The following is a 17,069-nucleotide window of genomic DNA, read 5'->3' on the forward strand; positions in this document are numbered from 1 at the left end:
AATCACAATTCGAAGAGCAGCTGAAATCTACCCGCGAACTTTTTTTTCCCTTTCGCTTGGGAAATTCTATCAACCTTGACCAAGACGATCGCGCAACGCAAAGCAACTCTTCTTCCTCACCCTCATTTCACCTCCTTTTTTTCACAATCAAAAGATTTGTGAGTTGCTCAATTTCAAGTCAAGATGGCGCCCACGAATCTCCCCGCCTCCATGCACGCGACGTCTCAGGACATCGAGCTGCTTCTAGCTGCTCAGTCCCATCTCGGTTCCAAGAACTTGCAGGTTCACATGGAGCCTTACCTCTGGAAGACTCGCGCCGACGGTGTCAATGTCATCAACATTGGCAAGACCTGGTATGACGAAGATTTCTTTATTCCGAATTATCTTTTTGGAATTGCGACCTCTTGACTGACCTTGGATTTCTTGGTTTATAGGGAGAAGATTGTCTTGGCTGCTCGCATCATCGCCGCCGTTGACAACCCCGCCGACATCTGTGTCATCTCCGCCCGTCCCTACGGTCAGCGTGCCGTCCTCAAGTTCGCCGCTCACACTGGTGCCGTTGCCATCGCCGGTCGATTCACCCCCGGTTCTTTCACCAACTACATCACCCGATCTTTCAAGGAGCCCCGCCTGATCGTTGTCACCGACCCCCGCACCGATGCCCAAGCCATCAAGGAGGCTTCCTACGTCAACATCCCCGTCATCGCCCTTTGCGACACTGACTCCCCCACCGAGTACGTCGATGTTGCCATCCCCACCAACAACAAGGGTCGCCACGCCATTGGCTGTGTCTGGTGGATGCTTGCCCGTGAGGTCCTGCGCATCCGTGGTACCATCGCCAGCCGTGACGTCCCCTGGGATGTGATGGTCGATCTTTACTTCTGTACGTTTTTTTTTTCTTATTTATTTGTTATAGAAATCCGAGCACGAGACAAAGGAGAATATATGAACTAACATAATTAATTACAGACCGTGACCCTGAGGCCGAGGCCGAGGAGAAGGTTGAGGAAGAGAAGCTACCTGGTACTGAGGAGGTTGGTCCCGCTGCCATCGAGACCGGCACCTTCGGCGCTGCCGCTGGCGAATGGGAGACGGCGCCCGCTCCTGCTGGTTTCGCCGCTACCCAAGCCGGTGGCTGGGACGGCCAGACCGACGAGTGGGCCAACGCCACCGGCGCTCCCCCGGCCGGTGAGTGGGGTGCTACCACGGACGCCAAGGACAGCCAATGGTAGGACCAACCAGCTGTCGGCACACCGGAGGTTAAGGCTCAGGAACAGGGACAGGATGGGCGAGAGCAGCAGCAGGAGGAGCAACGTCTAGAAGGTTTCAGTTTTGAGTCCCAAAACATGGAGGAGAATGTGGACTGGTAAAATTATCATCACCTTTGTTACCACTTGTACACCATGTGTACCCCCGTCGTCACCGCCACCACCATCGCGATATTTTGATTTTCTGCCGCGCAGACGGGACAGGAGGAGGCTCGGGTCAACTTGACCGTACTAATGAGGGAAAGATATCCGTGTTTCGGGGGCTGGTCTTACGATGTCTCCTTCGGCAGCAGAAAGTGGGTTTTTATGCCTGTTTTTTTCTTTTTCTTCCGTTGGAGACTCGGTCGTAGTGTCTGTCCGCCCGGACTCGGGGGAATGCCCTGTACAGTCAAAGGGGTGGACTTAATCGTTATCCCGCCCGCTTTTTTTTTCCTCCTAGCTTAGCCGTAAGAAATGAAGAATTACAAATGAACGAAACTTGATGAGTTATACTTGGCGCGTGCATGGGTGGTTAATTACCTATACTTAGTAGAGGATTGTGTTCTAAGCATGCATACTTACGAATTATGCTGTAAAAGCTGTCGTATTGGTCGATGGCTATGTTCTACTATTAGGGGGCATGGCCCTGATATTAATACAGAGGGCATTGAAATCATTCCACCATCATGATTACATTGCTATATTAACAGATGAGACGAGGTTGTAAACTTGGGGGTATGATTAATTGATATGTTTACAAAATCAAGAGCAGTTAAGTACATCCACATCTTCCTAGTCCACACCATCGAAACAACAGATATCACATATTCAACACAGCAAATATATGATATGATATACAAAACAGTGAGTTAAAAGGTATCTCTCAAACATCTCTCGTAGTATTTATGAAAACCATATATCTACGGGATGTGGTATCTTTACTTTTTTTACTTTTCTTTTCTTTTCCCTTCTTCCCTCTACCTCTGCCTCTCCTCTCTCCTCTTCGCGAATAATTCCAACAAACAGACCGACCGAATATTTGGTCCTAGTCAAGGGGGTATCTGAATAATTGAGCCGGAATCAAAGAGCGCAAATAACACTACTCCTTTCCCTCTCTCACCTCTCTCTGCCCCCTTTATGCTTCCTCTTCCCACCATGTGTATATTTCCCTTCCAACCTATTACCCCTATATCTCCCCGCCTTTTCTCTGTATGAGCTTCTCGCTGTCCTTCTTCTTGACCGTCTCTCGCTCAGAGTGGTTTGTTCATTAACCTAAGTGTAAAAAAAGTAAAAGGAAGGATGGATCGCCTAACTCCGTTGCTTTTGATGAAAATGAATGCACCCATCCTAATTTATTACTCGTCGCCGATGCTAACTGCAGCGATTTCCGCCACCCTTGCCGTATGATTCGCGCCGGAGTAGTTTTTAAAATTTTTATAATGTATAGAGAAAAATGTTACATCCAAGAAGAGAAATAAGGAAATTTCGCTCAGGATTGAGCAGACGACGAAATGCAAAAAATACATTCCTAATGTGTGGTGAACCATCTCTCCGCGCTAGTACGCAGCGACCAAAGGCATACAGAGCTTGTCGTGGTATCGCATTGAATATTATATAAGATGGGCGGCGGAACTTGTGTACTAATACAATGGTGATTTCCCGCCGGCCAAGTATCGCCTATGATGATTGACGCTAAACGAAAAGAGCATGCAAACGATGGTGATATACAGATAAAGGTTGAATGGTCTCGGTGAGTGGGTTGATTAGCATTAGTAGTATTTTCCTTGGTAGACAGCACCAATCTGTCTATTCCAAACTGGCTGAGTACTTTCTGATGTCCTCGTCACTCAAAGCACTCATCCAGAGACATCGTTCGGTAATGCCTTCGATAGGTTGAAATTGATAATGAGTGCTAGCCTCAAGTAGACGAAGTAATGTTTTCACCACCGATGCAGCAATGCGGCAACGCTCGAAATTGACCAGAGGTGCTGTAGTCGGCGAGCTAGCTATCTCGGACGGTCGTTGCGAATTATAAAGTAAATCGTGGATATAGATGCCAACGAAAGGAATACATCCCGTATCAGCAGCATCTCCAGGACCCTCCATCTCCGCTCGTAAATTGTAGAAGTTCCTTGTTGGCGAAACCAGCGTCTCCAGGTCCCTCATAGTCTTCAGATCAGTAGGAGGAACCATAGCCCAGGTACTGGCAAGCCTTGCCACCTCATTCGATGTCAGTGCGATAGTGATCTGGCTCATTGTAGCGAAGTTGCGATATCTCCTACAATGAACGGCGATATGAAGAAACTTGATGATGCAGCGAGCCCGCTCTTCCATATTTTGAGTGAGTACAATTTCCGAGATTACCCATTTGACCATAATATTGAACCGCGCAACGACAACTTCAACACCTTGAGCATCCGTGTTTCGAAGGAAGTCAACCCATGACCGCGAGTCATTATTGGAGTTCTTCCAACGCATGTCGATTAGCTCTCTCCAATCAACTTCATTCAATGCGTCCTTTTCAATCAAAGTAAACTGCTGAGCGAGAATCTCAGAGTCGAAGGCGAGGATAAAAGGCAGATGAGCTGTTTTCTTCTGGTTCTTCTCATTGGATAATCTATGCACGTTATGAGGAGCATCTTCGGCACGGGTTGGGTCCCTAGGCGATCCGGGACCTTGATGGTGCATCGCAGTGGTAGGTGTAGTGTCAGGAGTAGGCGGTAGGGGTTTCTGAGACCACAGCTGATGTTCGTGAAGTTGTGGAACATATCCTGCATCCGATGATCCACGAGAGGCCTGTGTAAGCGTCATAGGAGGAGATGGAGGCTTGTCTCTTGACGTAAAAGTAATTCCACCCTCTGTATCAGGAGACGTCCCAGTATTTACGGGATTAGATCTCTTAGGTGAATGGGGTTCTCCAAATATGTAGTCTTCCGTATCAGGCATATCCCCTGACATTTCGGATGAGAGAGCGGAATCATTGTCGCTGTCCACATCTAGGAATGAAGGATCTTCAGGTGTAGTTTCCTCCGCCTTAATCCTATTGAGGCTTTCCGTTTTCTGTATAAACTCGTAGGATGGATGTTGCGAGGAAACAGCGATTGATCGATCCTCATCGCCTTGTGGCGTGTCGGGGCCTATTAGTATTGAGCGATCTGCCCATTCGCGAGTAGCCCTCTTACTATGCCCATCATCTGTTAATCCACGGTCTAGCAGCGGGGTTGAGTTATACGTCTCCCTCGAATCTTCTGAAAGAAACGAAATAACCTCAGATCCTCGGGAAAGAGTGGACTGTCTATTGGGTGGAATGTCGAAGTTTTCCTCCATAGGCGATACCACCGGGGTTTCTTCCTCGCCAATATGTAGTTGGCGGTGCTTTCGCTTCTCTTCTTGGACGTACTCTACCTCGGGAGTCCCAAGAGATCTCTTTTTGAGCTCCTCGAGGTTACCCGGAGGCAACTTCGATGGTTCCATCGAGAGTTTAGCAATTTTCCTCTCGTACTTGCCCTCGAGTTTAAGTAGTGCAGACTCGACTCCTCCATCATCATCAATGTCGTCAGGGATTTGCGCAAGCTTTTGTGCCTCGGCCTCGAATGAAGGCCGCATGATCGGCTTTGATGAATGGGTACTTATTAGAGACACCGGCTGCTTGGAGGATTGTTCCGCCATGGCCCCCAAAGAAAAGACCTCTCCTCGCTTCTGTGAAAAGTCGCGGCTGGCAACATCAACGTATCCGCTTGAGTCTCCAATAGGACTACGGAGGTGAGAACTTCTTATAGACTCCGAATAAGTTGTCAACGAACCTACAGAACGTGACCGATGAAGAGGAGCATCCAAGTCGCGGACATTAGTTACGCCTCTGAGGTCACCACCTGGCCGTCTCCGGAGGACTCTGAGGGGTGGGGGCATCACCACTGATGCAATTGAGCCTTCTGAATATGTGGTAGCATCAAAACTCCTAATTGTAGACTGCGCCGCAATACCGCTCTGAAAGGATGCCCATCGTCGATGAGCAGTAGACCCTCTAGATCGATAGCTCCGACTTGACTGTTGGCGCTCATGCCGTTTTACGTAGCTCACTGGGGGTTTGTTGGGTGACTGTGCAACAACTTTGACCGACGCACGAGTGTTAGTATCCTCAGAAGAACGTCCCTGACCTAATGTATCCATATCTGGAAAAAATGGGGGTAGGGGAGTGGCGGGAGTCGAGGACTGGAAAGCATGTTGTCCGAGGAGATAAGATGATCTCCTAGGGGTATTACCATGTACTGCCTGTCCAGGTGGCGTAGTTGGCGGCGTCGGGTCAGCACCGCCGGCTCTCATCATGCTCTCTGCGAAGGCTTCAACCGAGGGGTTCCAGGTTGTCAAAGCCCCAGTCATGGCTGGGTACTCCCCAGGCAAAGTTCCATCTACAATGACTATGGACTTGCTACCCGCTGTGATTGCACCATCACTCGTGCGCTTGAGCTCAAATGAAGAGTCTAAATGAGCTGGCGAGTATTCGATAGGGTCGCTAACATCGCCAACATGACTATCATTGGTTGCCTCTTCGACAATGGCATCCTCCCGCACAGCTTTCTTGAAATCCTCAGCAATTGTAGCGCCAAGGACGTCGATACGCACAGGCGCGGAAGCGCCATTGGGACGAAGAGATCGTGCTTGTGGTACAACAGCCGTTCCAGGGACTCTATTCGTTGTAGCGCCCCGAGGTCCAATAGGCGCAATGTCAATGAAATTCCCGTGAGATGGTATAACCCCTTGGCCCCTCATACTCAAGGCCCTACGAACACCACCGATCAGTTTCCTCATTCCCTGTCCCGACATTGCCGAACCAGAGCCTTTTGTTTTTGACCCTTCAGTCTGGCGAGGCTGAAAGACGGTGGTTTGGCGTGCTGTTCCCCATGGACTTGGGGGATCGACCTCGACAAAAGCTTGAGTAGGAGGTAATACATTTCCGCGAACAAGGCTGCCAGCGTATGGTAGACTTAGCAGGAATTCCGCATTCTTGTAAAGAACCTTTTCGGTAGCTGGGCTATGTTCTCGGAGCGAATCTGTAAGGCTGTTATTGCGTCGATGAGCAGTGTGAGGTCTAACTCGCTTTCCTGTCAGAGCACGTGGAGTAGGGGCAACAGGATCTGCACTGGTATAAATCGAGCTGGGATCAACCGGATGGGCAGCCAGGCTAGAACTTGAATTCGGGTCGGCCATCCGAAATGCCTTGGTTGGGAATGAGCAAGAGATAACATCGAGGCTTGCAATGCTGATCGGTGATGTCTGTCTTCTTTGCAATTCCGTGGGCCGCTCCTCTTCCGGTGTGTCCGGGCGTACTCCACCTAGTAAAATAGAGTCAATATGGCCTGCCTTAGATACATCTGCATAGAAGCTATTATCAGACTGGGGATTGTTCTCCCGAAGAGAAATATCGTATATCTGAGGCGGGTCCTCGGAATCGGTTTCCCAGAAGCTAGGGTCCAAACTGGGGTCTCGGTGGCCAGCAATTCCACCAGGCGCGATGGGAATATTGGGACCCAGCGACGAGTCAAATTCCGGGCCATCCCAGAATTGTGTACATACGCGCCTCCAGCATTTCTTTAACTCTGAGAGGATTTTCAACTGGACTTTCCGCCCCTTCTCATCCTGAGAAAGCTCCTCTACAAAGTCGTTTATAAGGTTGCAAAACATTACGCGGAGATAGTAGTCCACGACAAAGTCATCGACAAAGTAGTTCAAGATCCAGTGCCTCATAGCAACGAAAGTCCTCACTCTGACTACCATCCCTATCTCATCGTCTCGGGACACGGCCCATCGAAGTCTGGCAACTAACATCCGGAGCAAGTCCTTCGTGTCGATGAAGGCACGGAACGTAAGGAAGAAGTCTGATATTAGTTCATAGTCAAGAAAACTAGGAGACGTAATTTCAGCAACAAGTCGTGGAGGGGTAGCAGCCGTCACGGCGCCAGTGGTTGACGAATAGCGAACAATTGAACGATCATCGCAGGCTGGTTTGAAAGTGAGTGAGTCGAACATGGAAGGCTCGATAACCAGGTGCGCGGAGAGGTACGTTGATCGAACTAGAGGGTGAGGATATCGTGGTGCGGTTATGGTAGCAGGGCTAAGCAAACCCGGCGATGGTAAGTGAATATGAGGCGTTGAGGCTGCCCTTTGCCTTATGCTGTCCATGGAATCGGGGTGTAGTGAATTTAGGTCACGCATTGACGGACGAAGAAATGACGCCTTGCTCGAACGAAACTCCTCGGTCGGGGCATAAGACGAGTCCCGAATTAGAGGCGTTCCCCTTAGAGTAAATCTCGGTGTGCCTAGCTTCCATGATGGAATAGAAATTTGTAAAAGTGGACTCCCATCGCGACTTAAATCTTCCGTAGTTTTCGACCTCGACCCATCCTGTGGTTTCGATATGATCACCTTGAAGACCCCCGCTTCGACCTCTTGCGTTACGCTTGCGCCATGAATGGTTGAATCAGACATGGCACGTCGGCTTCGGTTCTTGGGTGCCTTTAAGTCGAAATAAGCCTTCCTCTTTGCAACTCCAGGAGACGAAGAATCGGTCAAGGGGGTAGTCCACTGGCTACTAAGCAGCTCGCTGTTTTCCTCGGCTGCAATTTTCTTTTGGCTCAAAGCATCTAAAGCTGCCATACTCGGCAACGTGGCCGGAAATATGAAGTTGGGTTGCGGGTATCTTTGGTTTGGTGGCCGTATTGTAGGCCTACTCCAGTTTCCGTAATCAGTACATCATGATCACTTACACACCCGAGCTACACTTACCTTAGGAATATTTTGCCGCCATTTCCTACGTTAGCCACGGTGAAATGTCTTCCACCCCGACCAGCCGAACCTCCATCTGGGGTTATGTTCCACTTATCACCTTCGATATCCTGTTTCGCTTTACTTCCGTCATGGCCTCCAGACCTCCTCTCACCAGCCGGTACCAACGGTTTCGAACTACTTATACCGGGTATGCGCACTTTGGATGCTCTAATCTTGCCATTTTTACCGACGAGTGGTGATTTTCTAAACTTTGAATCCCGAGCTGGTGCTTTGGGTGATTTTTTGGCCTTCGAAGAGTCGGCCTGCGATGATTGGAAAAGGCTAATATTCGACCGCATCCGCAACGGCGGGCGCAAACTTTGAGATTCCGCCTCCATTTCTCTCTACTTCGCAGCAGATCTGTGGCTGCCAAATCCAACGACGGCGGAGGGATGCATTGAAGATCAAAAACGAAACTGATGGATTAAATCCACGGGAATAATATGTAAACCCTTTCTCCAGGGAAGATGATTTGGAGTCGACCATAAACTGGGTATTGGGAGATCTTTAGGAAGTGTCTCGTCCATGCGCTCCAACCATCATTCGATCCTTTTTATTTTATTTTTTTTCGTGTGTAGAGTGTAAAGCGTAGGACTCCAAATTCAATTTCGTATTCGTGACGGATCGGATATTTGCGAAGTTGCAATGCTGTTTGTGTCGAGCACGCCAGTTGTCAATGACCCAAGACTCCAAATGTCGCGATGCCCCAATACCGTCCTCCTCTATGAGTTGTGAATGCGACGAAAGTCAATTGGGTGTGGTCCGGTTGGACAAAAGCGTGGCAGTTAAGTGGTGAATGAAGGGAGAGTTTACCAGGGCCCGAGATGGCAGAAGTATCTTTTTGGGACACAGATTGGGACGTGGGATTAATGGGACATTATTGGGGGAACCGATTGCACGCTGCAGGTCGGTAGCTCTGTCTGTGATTGGCTTTGATTGGTTAGGCAGTTATGACTGCAACTAAAATGCTTGTAATTGCCTACCTAGGTAGAAATGCCTGCAAAAGTGAAAAGTGAAAGGCGGGTGCACTGGCCTCAGGTGCCGACCCAAGCAGCCCAGGCTTTGAGCAGGGAAGTGCCCTAGGTAGTTACAGGGGACTAACTTAAAAGATGGTGCCATTCGTCCAATCGCCAACACACGGTTCAACTGCAATTTACTGTGGCTAGCACTACTAACCCCTGCAATACCTGCAATAAAAGAGCTTTACATAGTACAGGTGGATACTTGTAGCAACGGGGTTCTTTCCGAGAAAGACTCGCAGATTTCCACATACACTAGAATTACATATGTAAGCAAGACAGGTACCTAATAAATCTTATCACATAGGTACCACCAGATGACCTACCTATCTATCTATTTAGGTATTTAGTTTCTTCATCATCTTCATGCATCTGTAAATCTATCAACTTGAGAAAATGAAAATACTAGTCTCATCCTAGCTCATCCCAGACTACCCCAGCTTAACAATGTCACATTGTTTTTTTTTCTCTTTCACACCATACAATTTGTTTCCGAATGTACTCAGTACCAATTCTGCAGGAAATGTCCATTGTCAAAGTGCTGCAAGTGTTGGGTCATGCAGGTTATTGATAATCCAGCATGTTGCCTCTTACTTGCATTGGCGCGTCCGGTTTTTTTTTTCTCCCTCTCAATCCCTTCTACCAATGTTGACCAGTTGTGTTGACGACATAGTCCCACAAGCGGGCATAACCGAATCTACAAAAACATAACTATTAGTACCTAATCTAATGTGTTACCATTAGTCTAAACCATCTAGCACCTACTATCCAAATATCTATCCTAAACTAATAGTACCTATCTATTTACTTCCTCTCTTATGACGTTAGAGGGGCAGTACAAAATAGAGAGAGAGAAAAAAGAAAACACGGGACAGTAGCAATTGCTGAAAATGTAAGCATCTAACCGTTTGTGCAGAATTGGCATCGTTTCCGTCGCTCTGGTGTACACCTACCACCGTAAGGTCTACGGGTTGTTACTTGCTTGGTTTAGCTACTTTGGTCTTTTTGTATGCAAGTCAACAGCGAATAACTCGCCATGACCTCCTTCAATGTAAATGCGACGGAATTAATGCTTTCGGTCCAACCAAAAGCTGGCCATCTCGAAAGGTGCCTATATCATGTTCTATCCCGAGACAGGCAACATGCTCTACTATACATATACCTATCTATCTATATATAATTACATTAATTTCAGGTGTAAGGTTACATACCTCTCTAAGACATCTTAGATTCTTAGGAGCTACGCGGACTATCCAAGCCGGCCAAGTCAAAAAAGTGCCGATCACCTATGTATAATTGGGCCACCGATTTAACTATCCAGCATGATGTCGTACATCTTGATTAGTCCCTCCAGGAACAAGTTAGGAACAGGTTAGGTTCATACTAGGTAGGTATGTAATGTCATGATGAGCCTATGGGCTTGGTGGAAGCATCAGGATCGCCAGGGGCAAGGTCTGGCTCAAGATCGGTAATCCCTTAGTTACGAACTGTTGGTCATCCATATACATTCTACAATACCTTCCTCTATGTCGGATACATATTACGGTAGACAAGGCGTTAGGGGACTCAGCTGACTATCAGCCACCTACATCATTTCAGTTGACTTTCTGATTTAGCCCCGTTTTAGAACGAGGAGTGTTAGAGGGAATGTTAGAGACGCAGGATTGGTACTTTCCCATCAACGTCACGATCCTCAAGATCCTAATAAGGTAGTAATCGATACACAGACCTGCAACCAAATTCCCCTTAGCACCGACGTGTGTCCGCAGGAATAGCGTCGCTCTCGCGAAATTTTACGCAATTGGTGTCTTTTAGGTACGCTTTAGTTTACTTATTAGCTCGGCTCGAATCCATCAAATGAACTCATATTACGCTTGCTTCTACCCCTCAATCCTTGACTGAATAGGGCAGTCCAGTCTCACATCTGATAGGTGAACAGGATAGAACCATGACAAACCCTGCTTGACATTGAACTGGAATTAGACGCATATATAACAAAGTTAGAAATAAACACTGCCTAGGAAATTCCTCCACGTGCTGAATGACACCCGACCTTACTTATCAAGTAATAGGCGTTGAAGATCAACCCATTGGTGTCAACCTGTCAAAGTCGACGACAAGCGCGGAAGTTCACATGAAATCCTATCGCCGAAGCCAACTATTAGTTGGAGACGCACATAAGTCAGGGACATAAGAAAAGGAGGGGGGGAAACACTTGACTTGGCGCAAAATCAAATCAAGGACTCCCTCCCTTTCTACAGGATCACAAGACTTCCCGTAGCATGATAGCCTTAAGCCTCAAGTTCGCTATAAGACGCTATAAGACATGATAATATAGGTTTCGCTGCAGCAATCACCAAAAAGAAGGCGGCTTTTGAAGAGTCGGTCTGCACTCGCGAAATACTTACCGTTTAGGACAGTCTGCGTCGATTCTTCAAAGCCCTTAATCTTGTGCACTGCGACAGTGACGAGCTGGGCCGCGAGAGATGTCCCACTTCGAATACAACAAAATTACAGTCTATGCTACTACCAAACTCCAACTCTCGGGCCCCTGCTAAATCCCATGCTCGCAACACCTCCCACGAGGTTACCCTACCTAATGTAAATCTTTTATCTTTCCAAAGCCACCAAACATTTACCAACGATTAGAGCTACCTACGATCCGTACAAGGTAACCTATAACTGCAACTAGTAGGAAACTGGAAGCAAACCATATTTTTAACACTCGCTCTAGGTAGTTTCTTCTACTGAGAGTCCGCGCGGGTCCTACCCGAGACAGCTAAGAGTCAGAGCACAGGGCGAACGGAAAAAAACGAGGCGGTTTTAGCAGGGTTCTCCTTACCCCCTCAAGCGTGGAGATCTTTGAATGAAATCATATAGGAATCATGACCTCGGAGTAATTCTTCTCGGATGCGATTTGGAGCTCCTTATAGTTAAACGTGATAATGTTTGCTTGACCGGGACTCATCCGAAAGCTAGCTAAGGCAAGGCGGTGTTGAAGCCTTAAACGCAGACGGGTTTGTTATTGTATTGTACATCCGCCCGTGCGTCGTTATTCATATCTCTGAAAAACAGATCCATCCACCCGCCCGGGTCGTGATCTAGTCCCTCCAGCAGATAACCGAGCATTTCGGGGAACACCACAGCACACCATACCATGGCATCTCTATGCGTTCAAATGCTTAAATAGAGTAGACATGACGTCGCACATGAACACTCGCACCACGATAGCATGGTAAAATCAGCTGACGCTGGCGCACAACCGTAGATCTAGGACCCGAAAATTCAAGCAAGCTTGACAAAAGCCGTGGGACATGTGGGGACCGGAATAAGTGAACACCAACGTCCCAACGGTCGAGAACCATTGGCTTGCCTCATGAGCCCTATGTACAAGCAAAGATATTTTGGGAGTTGTGACGATCACACAGACGGAACCGGAGCCGTATACCACAATATATTACCTCTTATGTATACATAACTTAGGCACGCACATACACACACAAGTCGTCTTTCCGAGCCACTTCCGAATTATTGTGTATAAAATTTTTGATTGGCAAACGACGTGCCTCTTACACGCATTATACAGCGCGGATCGTTGCACGGAATCCTTCCTAGCGAGCCGTGATATAAGTGGAGGTGAGCCAAATTCGACAATGCATTTTAGGTATCTGTCAAACTAACTGTGCCGCACCGCTACATACAGACCCAGAGGACCTACTATGTACCTATTACCATTCGTTCCTACGGCGGAAATATTATTGGACCTTCTGCCCATTGCATTTGCACTACACATCGTCGTAAGGTACCTAGGCATGTTGGCACAACAGATATCCGTACTGGGTCTCAAAACGAACCCCCCACGATCTAGATCTACCAAGGCTTCCCAGTCAGACGGGGTTACCAAGGGAATGGTCAAATGTGAAAAATCCTCCGAAGCCCAAGGACGAAATAGGCAGATCAAAGTCTAAGACTCTTAAGCCCATGTAATTGCCCGTCACTCTCAAGCCTTTTTTTGCGGATTCTTCCATAGGAGGGGGAGAGAAAAAAGAAGAAAGTTTAGGGGTTTGTACTATGTAGGTATGTAGTAGTAGTAGTATTAAGACACCTAAGAAAATAACCCTTGCAACTCAGTCTGGGCTCCACACGGCGGAGTGAGACATTCGCTGCTCAGCCAATCGTAAAGTCCCCGTTCAGCAACATCAACTTGACGATAACCTCACGATTGGACTTCATGAGACTGCATGTTTCAGACATAGCACGACATACCGTGGAGATAGGATATTTGGACGTCTTAATCATGCATGACATACCGTAATATAGGTATCGTCTACCAAGGACTATGAAGTGGGGGCTGAATCAAACAGCGCCTGCGAGATTTGGCCGCACTCCTAAGATACCTTTTTCACCTTAAGCTTGTAAATAAGAGAGCGGGAGTTGAAAGTTCCCTACTCAGCAACTCGGGGACTTATCGATTGACTGTTCCTATGCGGCGGTGTGGGGAGAACATGAAAAATATGACAAATATTCATTCTCCAATGTTTACTGTCACTAGCTGGCATACGATATATCGCTGTTATCATACTCCGAGCCACATGATCTTGACGAAGCAACTATACACATTCGAATGCTTGAAGTTATGAGACCTCTCATCAAAGATCTCTTAAAGGAATATCCTTAAGACTCTTAGACGTCTGGAATTCCACACCTAATGCTGTGTAGCCCCCGTTCACCACAACTGAATCAAGACAAGATCATGCCAATTTAAGTCGCCTACGAATGATATAGCAATATCTCAATTTGCCTCTTATTTCGAATGTTCCAGTTGAGCTTCTTCTTTTTGATTGCTAGACATGGAGCCTAGCACCATGTCAAAGAATGCACCTGTAGAGCCCAATATGCATGATGTCTGATAGTCTATGCCTTCCGTCTTGCCTTCCCCTCCTTTGTCGTGCGTTTGCTACAATTTTTTGGAAGAGCGTGCTAGGTAATGATGTTTTCCCTTCCTCCCACGAGAACCCAAGACCTCATGAATCATGACACATCGTGCATCGTTGGAGTGTTTGTATATTTACTAGAGGCACATAGCCAGGGTAGCTAGAATACAGGAAGCTCCTCCTCGAAACCCTACTGCCGTTACTATGTAATAAATTTATATATAAGATAGCTTCTTTCCTCTGGGTATTCTTTCTGTTACCTACATTACCTCATAGACCATTCTACCTATCATCGAGTATCACCACCCTATCACATCTCGATATATATATCAAAGCTACCTAGGTACATACCACGATAGCTGCTCTTCCTTACGATTATTTATTTTTCATTATTTATTACCAAGAGCAAAGTTGATAAAAATACGAGTTCCTCAAATTGGTGCTATCCCTCTATCTACCATAGCGGCAGAGGGGGTTTTGTAGAATGGTTCTATCCGTAGAATGGTTGGGTGGGGTAGAACGTTTGTTGGTTTCGAGGCCTCTGATTGGCTGGATTCTAGAGTTTTTAAAAGTACATCCTTTTTGTACCTTTTTTCAAAAAGGACCGTTCTAAAAGTGGACTAGTTCTATGCGGCTAAAACCATTTTAGCTAAGTGGGGTAAACTCGGTTAAAGATCGGGCGCGTAAGGTTTATATAAGCAAATAACAAAGAGACTTTCGTATTATCTTAGTAAAACGCTTTGAAATTTACAACGGTTCTAAAAAGTAGAACGTACCCTTTCCTTACGTAACGATTGTGAGAGATAGAATGGTAAGAAGTTTTAAAATGGTTCTATAAATACCCCCACTGCCGCTATGGGTACTTATGGGCATTAAGAGCAAAGTTGTTGAATTTGAAAGTATCTCAAACTATTGCTACTTTAATATCCCTTATAGGGAAAAGGCCCTTTCAGCTGTAGGCTGAAAGGGCCTTCCAGGACATTCTTCATTAGCTACAATGGGTCTTTCATGATGCTCACAGGAACATTTACGCCTATTTACATCTATTTAGGTACCTACCTATACCTATTTCTACTTATTTATTATATTTGTCTTCTATGCCCACCTATTCCAACACCCTCCGGGTCGTTCAAGTAATATAGCCTTTTAATCAATCTCAACATCACCGGGCTCTAATGTCAGGCAACGAACTTAGCGCCTACGTTGATAAAAGACAAACCGGAATATATCTCACTGCCAGGAGTTTCACTTGAGACTCCCTGGAACAAAGGAGTTATTCTGTATATAGCTTTGGCTTCAAAGCAACTGTAGTTAGAGTTCCTTGCGGAACAACGAAGTTGTTTTCCTACCTCATGCTCTGCGACGTAGCACCATCACTGCCGGATATTTCGGTCTTAAACAACATCGATAAAGAAATAAAACGCCTTCATACCTTCGAAGACGAATCTTATACCGTTGCCCGATATTACTACTCATAGAAGATGTGAGATTGAATATCAGCTAAACTGGTATTTAAAGACTATATGGGCACTTATCACCGCTGGCGTATGATATTACAATAAGGGTCTTCCATGAGGAGCAGAATGAATTTTGCACCATTATAAACAACATTCACGGTTACCTCATTCCAGGTTAAACACCGTTCCGAGTACTCCTATTTCCACAGATGGTTTATTTACCTATTATTTTACCCGCCAGGTGGATTACACCATCCTCTGCTACCGGTCATCTTTAATTATCACTATTACGGCAGCACTTCCAAGATGCGCCGATCCACAGCGACTTCTCGATCTCTTGACCGTATGTCAGGAGTCTCACTTGTGGGAACAAAGAAGATGCTTTGCATGTAGCTTTGGCTTCAAAGCTATCCCAGTTAGCGTTCCTTGCGGAACAACGAAGCTGTTTCCTTACCCCCTTAGACTCAACGGTGCGTATACGAAGGGGGTTTGGTAGTTTTTACCCTAGGAAACAATCAGCTATCTAAAATTACCGACTTTCGGGACTAGATATAGTAATACCACGGGCAGGTAAAGAGGGAATATTGCAGGCAGGAAGTGGAGGGATTTTCATGCCACACGAAATTCTAGCTCTGTCCCCTCGAAGGAGATAATCTAGATATCACAAGCTGCCACTGATGTGGCTCTGGATGGACTTTATATTAGGTACTTAGATTATACCTATAGTGTACACAGTCCAAATATATACAAAAGACATCATCATAATCATCGAGAGAAAGAACTATACGACTATGACATCCCTGTGCATCAGATAGTATTGAGTATTACTCCGAGGGGATTTCGTGCTGGGAAACTAGCACAGTCACGAAATGTCTAACGCCATTGTAGACTCGTACGAAGCAGAGAGCTCATGCATTAAGTACCTAACTGCCATCTCTACAAAGACGTGTTATTTCTACATCTTTCCCATCCAACCCTACGAATCCTTCGGCACATCCTCGTCTTTCCCCGGCTACATAATCTGTCCTGTAACCAGGGCCTTAGCATGCAACGACAGACCCATCAACTAAGCGGCAAACAGCAGTACCGTCATGATCGGCGATCGCAGGCCATTCTGCAGGAGACCCGCGACGATCCAGCCGAGGTATTGGTAGGCTGGCTTTTCTCGTGCCGTCTTGACGGTTACACGTACATAGAGCTTTCTGGTCGCCGTTCATTGCGGTGGAGTTGGACGTGTTAACGTTTAGTTGTTGGATAAAACCACTTACAGCTTGGTTTGTATGAATATAACAACTTGAAACATAATTCTTTCAATCAATCTCCAAATCGTAAGAGGTATCTATATGTTTCGTTTTTGAGAATCTGCGCTATATAGATACCTCTACCTAAGGTGAAGGGAACTGATGTTGATAGTTGCCACGATGTCAGCATTGCTGCTTCATAGACTAATGCGATGATGTGATGATGCTGTTTTATTTTCTCGGAACTGTTGACTAAAGACCTACTGGTCCGAGCAGATCTACAATTTTAAAACTGCATAATGTTTAGCTTCAGCATCGAAACATGACTTTAATTCCTTGGTTGGTG

The 17,069-nt window shown here is 46.5% G+C and overlaps 3 protein-coding genes across 3 annotated transcripts; 2 read left to right on the forward strand and 1 right to left on the reverse strand.

Annotated features, from left to right (window-relative positions):
* Window positions 1–183: 183 nt before the first annotated feature.
* Window positions 184–1,232, forward strand: F4812DRAFT_449540 (ribosomal protein S2; the record flags this gene model as incomplete). Its single annotated transcript, XM_047935986.1, has 3 exons — window positions 184–353; window positions 435–883; window positions 970–1,232. 3 exons carry the CDS (start codon window positions 184–186, stop codon window positions 1,230–1,232), a joined length of 882 nt encoding a protein of 293 aa, XP_047793814.1.
* A 1,691-nt stretch (window positions 1,233–2,923) lies between these two features.
* F4812DRAFT_181106 (ras GEF) lies at window positions 2,924–8,639 on the reverse strand. Its single transcript, XM_047930029.1, has 2 exons — window positions 8,031–8,639; window positions 2,924–7,971 (listed from the first exon to the last, which is right to left on the reverse strand). The coding sequence occupies exons 1-2, from the start codon at window positions 8,408–8,410 to the stop codon at window positions 3,054–3,056; spliced, it is 5,298 nt and encodes a 1,765-aa protein (XP_047793815.1). The 5' UTR covers window positions 8,411–8,639; the 3' UTR covers window positions 2,924–3,053.
* A 4,082-nt stretch (window positions 8,640–12,721) lies between these two features.
* F4812DRAFT_414323 (uncharacterized protein) lies at window positions 12,722–13,582 on the forward strand. The gene has a single exon (XM_047932873.1). The coding sequence runs from the start codon at window positions 12,811–12,813 to the stop codon at window positions 13,057–13,059; it is 249 nt and encodes an 82-aa protein (XP_047793816.1). The 5' UTR covers window positions 12,722–12,810; the 3' UTR covers window positions 13,060–13,582.
* The last annotated feature ends 3,487 nt before the right edge of the window (window positions 13,583–17,069 follow it).

The sequence above is a fragment of the Daldinia caldariorum genome (genome assembly GCF_022478825.1).
Source record: "Daldinia caldariorum strain CBS 122874 unplaced genomic scaffold F4812scaffold_2, whole genome shotgun sequence".
NCBI lineage: Eukaryota > Fungi > Ascomycota > Sordariomycetes > Xylariales > Hypoxylaceae > Daldinia > Daldinia caldariorum.

Bases quoted from the DNA above. Each gene is read 5' to 3' on its own strand.
- F4812DRAFT_181106 (XM_047930029.1), bottom strand. From the start codon at position 8,410: ATGGAGGCGGAATCTCAAAGTTTGCGCCCGCCGTTGCGGATGCGGTCG. The intron at 7,972-8,030 runs GTAAGTGTAGCT...AAACTGGAGTAG, and splicing joins GGCGGCAAAATATTCCTAAG to GCCTACAATACGGCCACCAA.
- F4812DRAFT_414323 (XM_047932873.1), top strand. From the start codon at position 12,811: ATGTACCTATTACCATTCGTTCCTACGGCGGAAATATTATTGGACCTT.